Here is an 18,876-nt window from a genome sequence, read left to right as displayed (position 1 = left end):
TGGACATCACAGGTCATCAATACTGCAATCAGACTGATTATATTCTTTGCAATCGAAAATGGAGAAGCTCTATACAGTCAGCAAAAACAAGACCTGAGCTGACTGTGGCTCAGATAATGAACCGCTTATTGGAAAATTCAGACTTAAATAGAAGAAAGTAGGGAAAACCACTAGGCCCTTCAAATATGACCTAAATCAAATACCTTACAATTACACAGTTGAAGGGACAAATAGATTCAAGGGATTACATCTGGCAGAGTGCCTGAAGAACTGTGGACGGAGGTTTGTAACATGGTATAAAAGACAGTGATCAAAACCATCCCCAAGAAAAATAAATGCAAAAAGGCAAAGTGGTTGTCTGAGGTCGCCTTATAAATAGCTTAGAAAAGAAGAGAACCATGGCTGATTCATGTCAATGTATGATGAAAACCACTACAATATTGTAAAGTAATTAGCCTCCAACTAATAAAAATAAATTTAAAAAAAATAAAAAAATTAAAAAAAATAAAACCACTAAAAAAAAAAAAGAAAGAAAGAAAGAAGAGAAGCAAAAGGCAAAGGAGCAAAGGAAAGATATACCCAACTGAATGTAGAGTTCCAAAGAATAGCACGAAGAGGTAATAAAGTCTTCCTCAGTATTCAATGCAAAGAAACAGAAAAACAACAGAATGGGAAAGACTAGAGATCTCTTGAAAACTACTTACCAAGGGAACATTTCATGCAAAGATGGGCACAATAAAGGACAGAAATGGTATGGACTTAACAGTAACAGAAGATATTAAGAAGAGGTGACAAGAATACACAGAAGAACTATACAAAAGCAATCCTAACGACCCAGATAACCATGATGGTGTCATTACCCACCTAGAGCCAGACATCTTGGAGTATGAAATCAAGCGGGCTTGAGGAAGCAACATGAACAAAGCTAGTGGAGGTGATGGAATTCCAGCTGAGCTTTTTCAAATCCTAAAAGATGATGCTGTGAAAGTGCTGCACTCAATATGCCAGAAAATTTGGAAAACTCAGCAGTGGTCACAGTACTGGAAAAGGTCAGTTTTCATTCCAATCCCAAAGAAGGGCAATGCTCAAACTACCACACGATTGCACTCATTTCACGTGCTAGCAAAGTAATGCTCAAAATTCTCCAAACTAGGCTTCAACAGTATGTGAACCAAGAACTTCCAGATGTTCACGCTGGATTTAGAAAAGGCAGAGGAAACAGAGATCAAATTGTCAACATCTGCTGGATCATAGAAAAAGCAAGAGAATTCCAGAAAAACATCTACTTCTGCTTCTCTGAGTATGCTTTATAAAGCCTTTGACTGTGTGGAACACAACAAACTGTGGAAAATTCTTAAAGCCATGGGAATACCAGACCACCTCACATGCCTCCTGAGAAACTTGTATGCAGATCAAGAAGCAACAGTTAGAACCGGACATGGAACAACAGACTGGTTCCAAATTGGGAAAGGAGTACATCAATGCTATATAGTGTCACCCTGCTTATTTAACTTATATGCAGAGTACATCATGCGAAATGCCAGGGTGGATGACTCAAAAGCTGGAATGAAGATTGCTGAAGAAACATCAATAACCTCAGATATGTAGATGACACCACTCTTGTAGCAGAAAGCAAAGAGGAACTAAAGAGCCTCCTGATGAAGGTCAAAGAAGACAGTGAAAAGGTTGGCTTAAAACTCAACATTCAAAAAACGAAGATCATGCATGGCATCCAGTCCCATCACTTCTGGCAAACAGATGGGAAAACAATGGAAACAGTGACAGACTTTATTTTCTTGGGCTCCAAAATCACTGCAGATGGTGACTACAGCCATGAAATTAAAAAGACACTTGCTCCTTGGAAGAAAAGCTATGACATAGAAGTTTTTCAATGCTAAGGTCTTTGCCGACAAAGGTCCGTATAATCAAAGCTATGGTTTTTCTAGTAGTTGTGTATGGATGTGAGAGTTGGACCATAAGGAAGGCTGAGTGCTGTAGAATTTATGCTTTTGAACTGTGGTGTTGGAGAAGCCTTTTAAGAGTCCTTTGGACTGCAAGGAGATCAAACCAGTCAATTCTAAAGGAAATCAATCCTGAATATTCATTGGAAGGCCTGATGCTAAAGCTCCAATACTTTGGCCACCTGATGTGAAGAGCCGACTCATTAAAAAATTGACTCTGATGCTGGGAAAGATTGAAGGCAGGAAGAGAAGAGGACAAGATGGTTGGATGGTATCACTGACTCAATGGACATGAGTCTGAGTAAGCTCTGGGAGATGGTGAAGGACACGGGAGCCTGGCATGCTACAGTCCATGGTGTCACAAAGCATCAGACATGACTGAGCGACTGAACAACAACAACAATTTCTAGTTACATGATATTCTGAACTTGAGTCGACTTTTCCATTTAAGACTGTTCAGAATTCTAAAAGAAACTTTTTATTTGACTATTTAGCCACACAAAGCTTGAGTCATCTTCAAGGGCTTGTTTTTGATTTATAGCACATTACTAAAGAGCTTCCAAAAAGAGACCTTTACATAGACTCTAGAGTTGAGAAAATAAACTTGTATTTTAAACTCCTACTCTTAACTGTGAGATTTGGGAACTTAATATTCATTGGTTTAAGATAATACGATTTAACAGGCACAAAGACAGAAATATAGATCAATGGAACAGAATAGAAAGCCCAGAGATAAATCCACGAACCTATGGACACCTTATCTTTGACAAAGGAGGCAAGGATATACAATGGAAAAAAGACAACCTCTTTAACAAGTGGTGCTGGGAAAACTGGTCAACCACTTGTAAAAGAATGAAACTAGAACACTTTCTAACACCATACACAAAAATAAACTCAAAATGGGTTAAAGACCTAAATGTAAGACCAGAGACTATAAAACTCCTAGAGGAGAACATAGGCAAAACACTCTCTGACATAAATCACAGCAGGATCCTCTATGACCCACCTCCCAGAATATTGGAAATAAAAGCAAAAATAAACAAATGGGACCTAATGAAACTTAAAAGCTTTTGCACTACAAAGGAAACTATAAGTAAGGTGAAAAGACAGCCCTCAGATTGGGAGAAAATAATAGCAAAGGAAGCAACAGACAAAGGATTAATCTCAAAAATATACAAGCAACTCCTGAAGCTCAATTCCAGAAAAATAAATGACCCAATCAAAAAATGGGCCAAAGAACTAAACAGACATTTCTCCAAAGAAGACATACAGATGGCTAACAAACACATGAAAAGATGCTCAACATCACTCATTATTAGAGAAATGCAAATCAAAACCACAATGAGGTACCATTACACGCCAGTCAGGATGGCTGCTATCCAAAAGTCTACAAGCAATAAATGCTGGAGAGGGTGTGGAGAAAAGGGAACCCTCTTACACTGTTGGTGGGAATGCAAACTAGTACAGCCGCTATGGAAAACAGTGTGGAGATTTCTTAAAAAACTGGAAATAGAACTGCCATATGACCCAGCAATCCCACTTCTGGGCATACACACTGAGGAAACCAGATCTGAAAGAGACACGTGCACCCCAATGTTCATCGCAGCACTGTTTATAATAGCCAGGACATGGAAGCAACCTAGATGCCCATCAGCAGATGAATGGATAAGGAAGCTGTGGTACATATACACCATGGAATATTACTCAGCCATTAAAAAGAATTCATTTGAACCAGTCCTAATGAGATGGATGAAGCTGGAGCCCATTATACAGAGTGAAGTAAGCCAGAAAGATAAAGAACATTACAGCATACTAACACATATATATGAAATTTAGAAAGGTGATAACGATAACCCTATATGCAAAACAGAAAAAGAGACACAGAAATACAGAACAGACTTTTGAACTTTGTGGGAGAATGTGAGGGTGGGATATTTCATAAGATAATACGATTTAAATTTCCTAGTTAAAATCTATTACTTAAAAAAATACCATCACTTGTTAAAATTTTTGTACTGGAGAACTTTATATCCCTCCTACTTTTATATTCTGTCCCAATGTATTCTATCATAGTCAGTACTCAGTCACTCAAATAACGCAGCAAATTTCAATCTGTCTTGCTATTTTAATTCTGCTAGTTTCCGAATGTCTTTTAGTATTTTCCAGCTGCCTGAAATAGGCACTAACCAGAACTGTTAAACAATAAAGAATCTGCCTGCAATGTGGGAGACCTGGGTTCCATCCCTGGGTCAGGAAGATCCCCTGGAGAAGGGCATGGCAACCCACACCAGTATTCTTGCCTGGAGAATCCCATGGACAGAGGATCCTGGTGGGCTACAGTTCATGGGGTTGTAAAGAGTTGGACACGACTGAGTGACTAACACTTTCACTTTCACTTGAAATAGACACTAGCTGGACCTGTTACTTTAAAGAACTATACCATTCAACTTATTGAAATCACATTATTATTTTTTACATATAGGGACATTTTGTTCAATTCTATAGCCCCTTATATCTGTCTACCATGAAAAGGCTATAAAAATTTTGTAGCTTTAGTTCTACCTCTCCTAAACAAATGAAACAGAATTAACTAAGATAGCGAGCATTCAACAATATTTGTATGTAGTAAGTTTCAGGGTTCACAAAGAGACCTTCAAGCCTTATGATTCATGTCTTACTACTGTTTCCAAACTTTTTCATCCTCTCAAACAGACACTTTGTTCCATATCTCTTACTTTCTCCAGGTCCAAGCACCTGGTAACCTTTACTATCTATCTCTATTTGCCCATTCTAGACAACTTACATCAGTTCAGTTGCTCAGTTGTGTCCGATTCTTCGTGACATAAATACTCTTTGCAACATAAGACAATTTACATAAATGGAATCATAAAATATTTATGTCTTTTATTTAGCATAACATTTTCAAGTTTCATCCATTTTATACATTTCAGAATTCTTTTTTATGGCTAATATTCCATTGTATAGATGGACCACATTTTCATTTGTCCATTCATCTGTTGATGGACACTTGAGATGTTAGACCTTTTGTCTATTGAGAGTAATGCTGTTATGGATATTGGTATACAAATATTGTTTTGAGCCTTTGATTTCGATTCTTTTGAGTATAAACCTAGGAGTAGAATTTCTGGGTCATGAGGTAATTCTGTTTAACATTTTGAGAAAGTACCAAACTGTTTCTTATTTTTTTTAATGCCTTAATCTCCTTTTAAAATTTTTCTTTTCCCTATCTCCTAAATGTTTATGTTTTCTAGGTGTCTGTACTTTAAACATTGGAGGTTTCATCCACTACTATAGTTTTCACCATTTCCTATGTGTTCATGACTTCCAAATCATCCTCAATCTAATTCTATTTCATTAGCTCCACCCAAATAGCTCTCCATATTACTGCTGCTGCTGCTACTAAGTCACTTCAATCGTGTCCGATTCTATGCAACCCCATAGACGGCAGCCCACCAGGCTCCCCCGTCCCTGGGATTCTCCAGGCAAGAGTATTGGAGTGGGGTGCCATTGCCTTCTCCGCTCCACATTACTAGACCTCTTAATTTAGATGTCTCATGACTGTAAAATAGATGTTTGTTGTAGAAAACCCTTTTTTACATCCCATATTTTGGAATTTAAAATTAAACCAGGGACTTCCCTGGTGGTCCAGTGGCTAAGACTGGGTGCTTCCAATGCAGGGGGCATGGGTTCAATCCCTGCTTGGGGAACTAAGATCCCACATGCCGTGCAGTGTGGCCAAAAAAAAAAAACAACTAAATTAAACTAAATTTAGAGCTGGAGCCACCCAACTTTTTCTGTGAAGAACCAGAGAGTAAATATATTCAAGACCTCAAACCATGGTTTCTGTTGCAACTTCTCAGCTCTACTATACCTGGAAAGCCAGAAAATATAAGTAAATAAGTGGAAAAAAATAAGTAAATAAGTGGGCATGACTGAGTCTCAGTAAAATCTTATTCACAAAAATCAGGCAGCAGGCTGGGTTTGGCTCAGTGATCCCAGTCTGCTGACTGCTTGTTTAGAGAAAGCAAATTTGGGGAAGGAACTGATTGTAATAGAGTACCATTTTTCTCTGATTTCAATGGCTTTAGCAAGTGTTACTAGTTTAATGGTATAACTTTCTTTGAAAATGTAACATCAACAGGAATTTCTTATTAACTTATTAATAAATAATTATTGAGGGTTTATTATATACCAGCTACTGTTTTAGGTACTGGGAACACAATTCCATATCTAAAATCTTGTATTTACATTCAAATTGTTTTTCTCTTATAAAAATGGAAAAATGCCACTTTGTATTACAACCCTATTCTTCCACTTGCTCTCTGGACCTTATCCCTTCTCACCTTTTCAAGATCTGTACACTTTACTCTTGCCTGCAACTATCCCTTGTGTCTTACATCTTCAGTCTACCTCTATATTAGATCACTGCTGTCTTACTTATTATTCCATTTAAAACTCCTGCCCCCGTTCAATTGTCATTTCTCTGTTCCTCTTTTTAGAAAACTCCTTGAAAGAGTTATTCGTGCTCAACATCAGGCTGCACAACACCACAATAACTACCCATATTGTCAAACTAATTGGCATCTGTAGTTTATATAGACTTTTCAGCATGTGATGTAAATGTTCCCTTCCTAAAAAGATTTACCTTTGCTAGCTTTCTGGATACCACACTTAACTGGCCACTCTTTCTCATTTTTTGCTTGATTTTCTTTTCTGCCCACAAATGTTTTCTCTTTTCCCCCGGCTGATCTTTTTCTTTAAACAACTCTCCATCCAGTTACTTAATCCAAAACCATAAAGTATCATTCTTGATTATTCATTTGCCCTCGCCCTCCACATCTAATTCTTTGGTCAATTCTTGCTCTTCTTCCAATATACATTTACAATCAGTACACTTCTTTCCCCAGTCCAAGTCTTTGTCATCTCTTGCCTTGGACACTGCAGTAACACTGTGAATGTATTGAATGCTACTGAATTGGACACTTAAAACTGGTTAAAACGGTAAACTTTATGCTATGTATATTTTACTACAATTTTTTGAAAGAAAGAAAGAAAATCACAAAAGGCTAGTTTCACTAAAGCCAAAAGTACAGAGAATCAAGAGTAATAAATCCTCCTGAGACAACAAACAATATGAGGCCTGAAAACTATGCATTAGCTTCAACATGCCAGTAGCATGGCCAAAGTAAAAGTCAACTTGTATGGAGCAGTTGGAAGAAGAGTGAAGGACGCAAGCATTCAAGCATCTGAATAGACTGACAATTGAGACAGTGCCCAAGGAACCAAAAGAAAGACAGACGCAGATAATACTGACACAGGGTTAAGAGTTAATCTGAAATAACCATTCTTAGAACCTACCTCTTAGAACCTACCTCTAACCCTGTGAGGTGATACTGGGTGTTAGAAAAGGTAAAATGCTATTGCTAAGACTCATTTAGTGGAGCAGGTAGAACAAAGATGTAGTGGCGATGCTTTGCAGATGGCCCCAAGGGAGTGGCAGAATATGGATTTCTTTCCTTCAGATTGGAAGTAGTTTTGTTCTGGCCTAGAATTAGTGGTAATAGATCTGCTTCTGCTGAGTCTATAAAGGTGTAATGTGGAGGGCAATTCTTGGATTCCCATACAATGCTATCATGAAGCAAGGGGTGGAGAAGCAGTCGCTGAGTTCTGCTTGTTGTGACATTGAGTGTAGTAGGACAGAACTATTCAGGGAAACAGTACCTGCTGCTCCAAAGTGATATTCAGGAACTGTTCTAGAAGGTATTTTAAATATCACATTGTTCAACCTCCAGTATTACACACCATGAGATGACTGATTTAAGTGCCACAAACTGATTATCATTAAGTCACTGTGTATCCACAAGACATGAAACAAGCACTCTGGACTTCAGATTCCACATTTACAAAATCAAGTCTTAATTCTAAGTCACATGGTATTGTAATAACAAAGCAAATACTAAATCCTAGATCTCTTAGGTTGGTCTAGTACTATTCCTATCAAACTGCATTATTCCCACTTCCTGTGAGATTTACCAGAGTGCCATTCTGCCTATGGATTAATGACCTACTGATGTAAACAGCTTTACCTCCTTTCTGTATTAAAAGATGGTACCACGTATTACTTTATTAGAGCTACACAAAGCCTGATTTCTGGTAATTCTGAATCTATACCACTTTAACTGTCATTACTTCATAAACTTTACAAATATGGAGAACAAATTTGGGCATTAAAATTTAAATTATTTATGTAACATTTCCATTCTTAAAAATGAAAAAAGGTCATTTTCAAATGTGTTACAGTCCTAAATTATTATTGAAAACTCAGAAAGCAGAACAACTACCATTTTGTTTGCAGTAATCTACCTGATGTTGCCACATTTTCCTGGAACCACTTTACAAATTTAAAATTGTATTTGTTTATACCAAAATATCCTTATTCTTTAAAAAGCCATCATAAATTATCATTTGTTATATATTTTAGTGTAGACATTTAAGCAGTCAGGTGAACTGAAGATCTAAACAGAGAGAAATGCCAATCATAAAATTAAGAGAGGAATTTAGAGAAAAAGAATAGGCTAGAATGACTGATTAAACAAGCTCTGATTCCTCCTGAAACTGGACTTTTGTGATTTCCTTTTTCCTCATCAAAATTTTAATTTCTTCCCTATATAAACCTTCAAAATACAGTCGTATTTTAATGAGAAGTTTATATGAGTATTTTAAGTGAAATTTCTAGTTTTTCTTTCAAAGTTAAAACATTCAATAACAGACACTTGGGTATCAGTAATTGCACATGGATAGAACGGCTCCCTGTCATAGTAATGAATATAAAAGATATCCATGAGTTCTCACTATGCTCCTTCAGATTTGTGATCAAAACATTTCTATCATTCTTGTTATACCTAATACTTTTTGAAGATATATTAAAATTACACACATTACAATGGCATACAAGAAAAATTTGTAAACGGAGAGATTTGGTGTGACAACTGTCCTCTGTTTACCACATGTGGCATTTTACTTCATTTAACTCATCAATTAACAAAACTTAGCTCTTTTGATCTATGTGGCAAATGGATCTGGAGCCAAGCAGCCCTGGATTTAGCTCTTTATTTATTGTTAACTAACTATGTGGCCTTGGGGAAGTCTTTTAATCTCCTTGAGCTGCATTTCTTTTGTAAAATGGGAATAACAGCTGCTTACACACTGTGTTACAGACAAGAAAAAAAATACAGAAAACTTTAAGTATAACAAGGCAAATGAGAAATTTCAACAGTTCTAAACAATGCTAAGAACTAAGAACAGTACTTCAAAACATTCTTTTGAATATTAAAACAAATCACAATTAAATGAAAGCACTTCTAAATTAGGATAAGCAAATTAACATTTTTAGGGCAGCAGAAAGTATTAGTTTCTTGACAAATAAAAAGTGTAAAGAAATCATGAATAGAAACATTAAATACTAGTGGAACACAAGTAAAAAGCTACTGAAAACATTTCATTATACATTAAACATTTTAGTATCTTTAATTACATAAATTCAGACTACAAGCAGCCAAATATTTCAACAAACTAATAATGAATTCTGTCAGCAGATGGCTCTAGTGACACTGAAATAACCTAATATTAAATACTATAAACAAAATACAGACAGTAAAAATGTACTGAATCTCAGAAATCTGGAGTCAAAAAGAGCCACATTAATACTTCAAGACCTCCTTTTCAAATGAAGATACCAGAGTCTACAATAATTGTCGTAAGGGCTCACTGGTATATTAGTGGCAGAACAAAACTGAAAACCCAAATATCTCCCTTTAGTACTCTCAGTCAATAAAGAGGCATTTACTGTATTCCTAGTCATAGCACTAAAAGCCCTCCTCCAAAGTAATTCACCTGTTAACTTAGATACATCACATTTACTAATTTGTCCACCTCATCCCAAAATACACATATTTATCCAAAATCTCATTATAAAGATTTCTAAAGAATATTTCGTAGTAAAAATAATGTTAAAAAGAATACAATGTTAGTAATCATGTTCCCAGTGTCTGAGAGAAAAATTAATTTGGTTTTTCTTTTTTAAAAAGACTAGGAAAGAATCAGTTTAACACTCCCTAAATTATTTAATACCTCTTCCCACTTCTCAGCTCTAGATGGGTTTCTTACCTTTGCTTCTTTATTTTTTTTTTCCATTTATTTTTATTAGTTGGAGGCTAATTACTTTACAATATTGTAGTGGTTTTTGTCATACATTGACATGAATCAGCCATGGAGTTACATGTATTTCCCATCCCGATCCCCCCTCCCACCTCCCTCTCCACCCGATCCCTTTGGGTCTTCCCAGTGCACCAGGCCCGAGCACTTGTCTCATGCATCCAACCTGGGCTGGTGATCTGTTTCACCCTTGATAATATACATGTTTTGATGCTGTTGTCTCGAAACATCCCACCCTCGCCTTCTCCCACAGAGTCCAAAAGTCTGTTCTGTACATCTGCGTCTCTCTGTTTTGCATATAGGGTTATCATTACCATCTTTCTAAATTCCATATATATGTGTTAGTATGCTGTAGTGTTCTTTATCTTTCTGGCTTACTTCACTCTGTATAATGGGCTCCAGCTTCATCCATCTCATTAGGACTGGTTCAAATGAATTCTTTTTAATGGCTGAGTAATATTCCATGGTGTATATGTACCACAGCTTCCTTATCCATTCGTCTGCTGATGGACATCTAGGTTACTTCCATGTCCTGGCTATTATAAACAGTGCTGCGATGAACATTGGGGTGCACGTGTCTCTTTCAGATCTGGTTTCCTCAGTGTGTATGCCCAGAAGTGGGATTGCTGGGTCATATGGCAGTTCTATTTCCAGTTTTTCAAGGAATCTCCACACTGTTTTCCATAGCGGCTGTACTAGTTTGCATTCCCACCAACAGTGTAAGAGGGTTCCCTTTTCTCCACACCCTCTCCAGCATTTATTGCTTGTAGACTTTTGGATAGCAGCCATCCTGACTGGCGTGTAATGGTACCTCATTGTGGTTTTGATTTGCATTTCTCTGATAATGAGTGATGTTGAGCATCTTTTCATGTGTTTGTTAGCCATCTGTATGTCTTCTTTGGAGAAATGTCTGTTTAGTTCTTTGGCCCATTTTTTGATTGGGTCATTTATTTTTCTGGAATTGAGCTTCAGGAGTTGCTTGTATATTTTTGAGATTAATCCTTTGTCTGTTGCTTCCTTTGCTATTATTTTCTCCCAATCTGAGGGCTGTCTTTTCACCTTACTTATAGTTTCCTTTGTTGTGCAAAAGCTTTTAAGTTTCATTAGGTCCCATTTGTTTATTTTTGCTTTTATTTCCAAAATTCTGGGAGGTGGGTCATAGAGGATCCTGCTGTGATTTATGTCAGAGAGTGTTTTGCCTATGTTCTCCTCTAGGAGTTTTATAGTTTCTGGTCTGACATTTAGATCTTTAATCCATTTTGAGTTTATTTTTGTGTATGGTGTTAGAAAGTGTTCTAGTTTCATTCTTTTACAAGTGGTTGACCAGTTTTCCCAGCACCACTTGTTACTAGAGCTAATCAACGAATATAGTAAATTTGCAGGATATAAATTAACACACAGAAATCCCTTGCATTCCTATACACTAACAATGAGAAAAAAGAAAGAGAAATTAAGGAAGCAATACCATTCACCATTGCAACAAAAAGAATAAAATACTTAGGAGTATATCTACCTAAAGAAACAAAAGACCTATACATAGAAAACTATAAAACACTGATGAGAGAAATCAAAGAGGACACAAACAGATGGAGAAATATACCGTGTTCATGGACTGGAAGAATCAATATTGTCAAAATGACTATACTACCCACAGCAATCTATAGATTCAATGCAATCCCTATCAAGCTACCAACGGCATTTTTCACAAACTAGAACAAATAATTTCACAATTTGTATGGAAATACAAAAAACCTCAAATAGCCAAAGTAATCTTAAGAAAGAAGAATGGAACTGGAGGAATCAACCTGCCTGACTTCAGACTATACTACAAAGCCACAGTCAAGACAGTATGGTACTGGCACAAAGACAGAAATATAGATCAATGGAACAGAATAGAAAGCCCAGAGATAAATCCACAAACCTATGGACACCTTATCTTCAACAAAGGAGGCAAAAATATACAATGGAAAAAAGATCACCTTTGCTTCTTTCACCAATTTAGTAATTCAGACAGAATGCCTGACATAAAAGACAGAAGAAGCAGTAGAAGAGGTCAATTTATATCAATTAGGATAAAAACCATACAATTCTAATAAATGCTGAACTCTGGCTCAACTTTCCTATTTATCTACTGGTAACTGAGTCTAGGTTTTCTTTCATATTTCTTATCTTCAAGCAGAGACCTGAAAATATCTTTGTTATATGCAGTCACTGATTATAATAAATTTACTACTCCTAAAAGTAAAGCTACTATTTACACGAACCATATATCAAAATAAATTAGTTACGTTATGGAAGTCATTTTTGGTAACAGTATCAGGAAAGAAGGTGTAATAGAAAAGGCCTAAAATTAACACATCAATCAGTTCTGCTTCTGCCATTCTGCTCTGTGACTTGTTTCCTCAACTGTATTTGAAAATAATATCTATCTCACAGTCACATCTTTACCTTTCTTATTCAAAAAGAAATAGATTGTTATGATCTCATAATTTTCATAACTAGCTGAGGCTTCACTGTTCTTTTCTCTTCTGAGATCCTATACGTTGTAATTTAGCCTAGAATTTTTCTATCCAATACAATGGCCTCTAGACATATATGCAATAGAACACTTGAAATATGGCTAGTTTGAATTGAAAGATTCTGGAAGTGTAAAACCAACTCGTGGCAAGGTAATGGGGAACAGAAAAAAACAAAATACAAGATCCCTAACTCTGCAGGAAAGGCAAGACAAATCCAAGATGTTTAAAAACTTAATAATGATAGGAAAACAAATATGTAACAAAGAAGCTGGACTAATGAGTTTTATTTCAGAGACACGATAATCCAAGAAGAAACGTTATTGCATATAGGAATACTGGACTAGAGTTTAGCAAGTCCATTATTATAGATCCTGAACCAGACCTTCAATTTCCTATCTATAAAATGCGACAGATAGCATGTATTCTATCTAGATGAACTCAAATTAGATGAACTGTGATTAAATAAATTCCCCTTTATAGTCTTAGAAATGAGTATAAATTTGGTTCAGTAAACTAATTCACTCAACAATCAAGTATCCCTAAACTTTATAGTAGTTTAATTTATGAGTGATATATTTTAGCAGTGTTTTTAAAAAATACAACTAATAGGGACTTCTCTGGTGTGTCCAGTGGCTAAGACTCCACACTCCCAATGCAGGGGGTCTGGGTTCAACACTGGTCAGGGAACCAGATCCCACATGCCGCAACTAAAAGATGCCACAGATGTGGCTACTGAAGACCCTGTGTGCTGCAGCGAAAATCAAAGATCCCACGTGCCACTATTAAGAGCCAATGCAGCCAAATAAACATTTACATATATATAAAACTAATATATAATTAATATCATATAGCTACATGAGCATAACAAAATTCAGTACTTTAAGAAAAATATTTTGGAATAATTATGTAGCTGAACAGGACGTTAACAAAGAAATATATGGGGAAGTCCCAGGTGCCCTTTCCCCAGCATCCTGCACCAATACAAGTACAGTATCTTCTGATTACATATTTGAAATAAAAAGGAAACATTAATTATATAAAAATTTCTTATGAAAATAGCTCTAAAAGCTTTATATATATAGTTTTTAAGTTTGAAAATTTATCCACAAAAATTATGATAGTTGTCTCATAGTAGAAATTGGTACCAGTTATACTTTTTGTGTCCACTGAGTAAGGGATACTACATCCAAGGGACACATACTTGTATGTGGAATAGAAAATTTCCTAAAACATAAATGTTCTTTAAAAAAAAATAGTCATTCTGTAATTACCTACAAGTTGATCATTTTCTAATAATAAAAATGTCCCTATTTGTACCAGGAAAGATTTGGCTCAACAATATAAATCATAATTATTCTATAAACACTCTTATAAATGCATTTAATAAAGAACACAGGCAGAAAGCTCTCCCCTAAACTCCTGTCAATATATTATTCATTCTCTTTTAACTGTATAATTAATATGTGGCTTTTATTCTGTTTGTGAATTGCCTTACAGCATACATACTAAACATGCAAACAAGACAAAGGAGCATCTCACATTGTATACTGAACTAATTCCTATCTCATACATAAATAATATTTCATAAATTACATTTTGCAGTAACTGCTTATGAGGCTAATTTAAAAAAACTGTCAAGGTGAATTTTTAAGGAAGCAAAAAATCTTTGATTATTACCAATAAATGCCTATAACTATCATCAGATATAGACTTGCATCTATCAGATGTATTAAGAAAAACTGGTACTTTAGTCTGGGACGCCGCACTTGCCTGTCAAGCCCTGCTTCCAGGTTCTTTTTCCTTTCTTAGGAGTGTGCCTATCTGGGCAGAAGGAATGTCAATCAACAGTCACAAGAGTACCCTTGTTTGGGAATCCATTATTTTATAACAAAAATAACTTACACATAGTGCAAAAAAAAGAGGCTTTTAAAAACTATAATAGTCATACAGTTAAATGGACTATGTAGCATATTATAGAAATATCAGAGAGCACCCCTGAGTCTTTCCTAATGGTAGAAGCGGGAGTGGTGAAAACATTTCTAGACCATTTGAAATGCCAGCAAACTGAGAGTATTAACTGTTTTTTGTCCTTTCTGCACACCAGTTTTAGGAGCCCTAAAAGAAATAAATTTCCTTTTTTTTCCAAAAAAGTTAAATTCCACTTTCTGGTCAGTGAGTGTCCCATTTAGCACAATTCAACTATATACTGAATCAGAGAGCAAACATACATCTTTCTATTCTTTAGGTATTCCAACACTGTTACATAAACCTTTTGCAATTTTCAAAAAACAATCAATTTTCATAGCAGTAATTCAGTGTTAACATAGTGGTCTTTCAAAATCAAAATAAAAGAAAATCTATCCAACTCAACTGCCAAGACCAAATAGTCTAGAGGCAAGGTAAGAACCTTTCACTAAATCCCTCAGAAATGGCTCCCACAAAAGCAAAAGGTGCCAAAACATTCATCTAGAAGGAAATACTCCCTTTTTCTTATTTAAAACTGGCTGGAATTTTATTTTTCAACTCAACTTAAAAAAAAAAGGGGGGGGATAACAGTGTTTCAATGGACATTATGTTTAAAAAGATTCAAATTGAAAACCAAATTAATTTTCCAATATAAACAAGACAGATGCACAATTTTAAAAAAATAACCTATTATCTTGATACTTGCTGTCAACAATCAGCAAATGGAAGAGACAGAAAGAATCAGAAAAAGAGAATTTTGGCTCAAAAGCTCTTTACAAAAAGTAATTATAGTTACAGGAATTTTTGCCTTTAAACTGCTGAGATTTTACTTTAGCCAAGAGTCTAAAATGAGAAAAATATAAATGCAAATCAAGAACTGCTTGGTTGTGCTAAAATAATTATACGAAGCATTTTGCTCTTTCCTATCCAAAGTACCTATGATTTCAATACTTACTCTGAGCCTGCAGCCATTTCCAAGTATGACGTTTCTGCTGTATCAACCCCCAATGGGATCACTATGCTCATGACGTTCGCCTCTGGTAAATTCGATTACTATGGAGTCCTATGCATTGGTATCCAAAACACTGGGGCATGCCAGCCACAGTGCTCATTGCAAACATCTAAGTGCATCCACAAACCCTGTTTAAAAGAAAAGGGAACCAGAAGTTAAGAATCATCTTCATATTCCCAGAAACAGTCAACCTATAATAAAGGAAAGTAAAATACATAAAGAAAGCATTCTTTATTAAAATATCAGTATCAGTGCAATTTGCTCAGGGAGTCTCTATTTTGTTCATTTTTCTGGAATTAAGTTATGAGATTATGCTCCAAAGAAAAGTTTCTGAATCATAATCTTCCTCAGGGAATGAATTTAGGGTGCCATAAGTGGGATTACTAAGGCATATTGCTTAGTAAGGAACCAACAAATATTATTCATTTTGAATGATGAGACAGAATTTCTTAAAGCACTTTCCAAAAATAAGGCTTCCTGGTTAAGTGAATGATCTAACAATAAACTAACAAACATTTGAGTACTTACTGTGAACTAAGCACCATACTAAGCTTTTACATGGATAATCTAGTTAATCCTCACAACTCAAGTAAGGATCTCCATTTTACCACCAAAGAATTCAAAAGTAACTATGGATAAATAACATAACCAAAGCTGCTCGGTTTAAGGGATAAAACCAGAATTTGAAACAATTCTACTCTACTGTCTCTGTATTTTTTTAAAAAAGCTATTTGTAATAAAATTGTTTTACAGTGGTTGTCACTTTCTATTCTACATAAATATATGTATACTAAGGGAGTTTCTCTATTTCTCCAGTTTTCTTCCATGAGTTAATGATCCCTAATACAATTAGAAAACTAACATACTTGAATTATGTTTAAAGAAATTTACCATAGTAAAGAAAATATATTCAGCTTCAATATCAATCTTTCCAATTTAAATTCTTTGTTTGTGCATGAGTGCTCAGTTGTGTCTGACTCTCTGTGACCTCATGAACTGTAGCCCACCAGGTTCTTCTGTCCATGAGATTTTCCCAGCAAGAATACTGGAGTGGGTTGCTATTTCCTCCTCCAGGGGATCTTCCCAACCCGGGAATTAAACCCGCGTCTTCTGCATTGGTAGATGGATTGGTAGGTGGATTCTTTACCACTGAGCCACCTGGGAAGCCCAAAACACCTGCTGTATGTTGTGTGTGTGAAGTATCTACTTAAAATACTTCAGCAATGATATAGTACAACTTGGAACAAAGCAGATAATCACATAAACAAGAAAAAGAGTCCAAACTGTCCCTCTCATGTTATACCTGAAATACTGAAGACAAGTATTTTTTCAAATAGCAATTCTTTATTTACCCTTAATTTTTACAAGTAAGTTTGAGAATATCTACTCAGGTTAATTCCTGTTTCACAGATGATACAGATTGTGAGCTCATATTTTATGGGGGAAAAAAAATACCAAAATAGTGAAATAAGGTAACAGTGGTTTGAATTCTCCAAGAAAACTAGCCTTTACTTTTAAACAGTATATAACTGGGGAAGAGCTACTAGATTATAAGTTATAATAAAAAGATACAATAATAGGCAATTGCACTTGAAAGTTAAAAATGTAAGCACTGGAACCTATCTCTAACACTCTAACAGTAGACGTGTGAGCTAGACAAGTTATTTAACCACTCTAAGCTTCAGGTTCTCTGTTTATAAAATGGGGATACATCCTCATATAGTTTCTGTGAAAAAAAAATGAAAAAAATGACTGTAAAGCATTTCATACACTGCATTATGCATATTTAGCAATCATTAAGTGGTAGTCACGTAAGAGTTGCTCTTATTTCATAACCAAAAAACTATGTGGATTAAAAAAAACCTCTCCAGTTCTCATTTAAAGAGAATCTTCTAATAGTTTTTAAAAATAAAGTATGTAGTTATAGTTCACCATTTGCTATGATTTTACAGTTTTCAACAAATTAAAATTATCCTCTAAAAACAACTGCCCTATCTGCTTTTCTGCACCTGGGACTGTTTTAGAATTACTTCATAAAAAGCTGTATTTATTAACCTGCACAAAACTATAAAATTATAAAATTTCTAAATGATAAAATGCAAGCAATATATAAATCAAATGTTATATTATTTTGTATTTCTTTAAAATGCTGAAGACCTGGAGCTAAGAACAATTACAAATAAAAAAATTTCTCCTTGTTGGTAGCATCTAGTTGGTAGAAGCCTTCTTCAGCTCAGCTGATCTCTCGACTCATAGGAAACCTTATCTTTTAGGTGTATGTTGCTAAATATATAGTTGTATGCTTTTTTTTTTAACCAGAGGCAGAAACTGGAAAACAGAAATCAAATAATTATGTATTCTTTTAGGTAGCTGAGTAGCATTTCGAATCTAAAACAATCTATTTGAGTATGTATTTGAGTATGTATTTAATACATACATTCATACATACATACAGCCCATTTTTACATAAATACACAATCTTCAATATTTAGCACTATATTTGAGCTGTTTTTAATTAACAGTGAAGAGCATGCCACAAAAACCTATTTCAGACGATAGTTTATATTTGTGTCATTACTGCCTCTCTCTCAAATCCTGCACAGTGCACAGAATGCAACAGGTACTCTACAAAGAACAGGTAAATGAATTAGAGCACCCACGATGAAAATGCAGCTCTGGTCTCATTAATCAAATGAGTTGTCAACCTATGCAAGTAAGTGCTATAAGAACAACCACATGACACCTTTTCCAGAAATGCACCTCTCTCCTAAAATCACAGAAGCTCATCCCCAGGATAAACACAGCATTACATCTGTAAAAGAACCACAGACGCTTGAGTTTGATTCAGCAGAGAAGATGATATCAGAATTTACTCACAAGAGGTCAGAAGGCAAAAAGTCATATCTATTGAGATCATAAAAATGGCAAATATTTCACTATATTCATTAATATCAAAAACTACATAGCCAGAAAACTCATGCTGCTTAAAAATCCAGCTGGTACTTAAATCATAAATTCATTAGGGTCAGATCACTGTGTCTTCAAAAATAAGAAAAGACAATATAGTATACAGATGTAGAAAAGATGTGAGCTTATAACACAGGCATAACTAGAGAAAAACAATTCAACAATCGAAACAACTACCACAAAGGCTTCATATCTTATATGTGAATCAAAAACCTGG

At 35.3% G+C, this 18,876-nt stretch overlaps 1 protein-coding gene across 3 annotated transcripts in view; it reads right to left on the bottom strand.

The window, feature by feature from the left end:
- Nucleotides 1-18,876, bottom strand: part of KMT2E (lysine methyltransferase 2E (inactive)) — a 94,700-nt gene that overhangs the window by 56,576 nt on the left and 19,248 nt on the right. For all 3 annotated transcript variants that reach the window (XM_043462983.1, XM_043462984.1, XM_043462985.1), the window contains one exon: nucleotides 15,636-15,820. In XM_043462983.1, the coding sequence (XP_043318918.1) occupies nucleotides 15,636-15,706 (71 nt within the window). In that variant the 5' untranslated portion in view covers nucleotides 15,707-15,820. The remainder of the gene's footprint in view (nucleotides 1-15,635; nucleotides 15,821-18,876) is intronic.

The sequence above is a fragment of the Cervus canadensis genome, chromosome 3, assembly GCF_019320065.1.
Source record: "Cervus canadensis isolate Bull #8, Minnesota chromosome 3, ASM1932006v1, whole genome shotgun sequence".
In the NCBI taxonomy this organism is placed as follows: Eukaryota; Metazoa; Chordata; class Mammalia; order Artiodactyla; family Cervidae; genus Cervus; species Cervus canadensis.
This window is presented reverse-complemented; position numbering and strand designations above follow the sequence as displayed.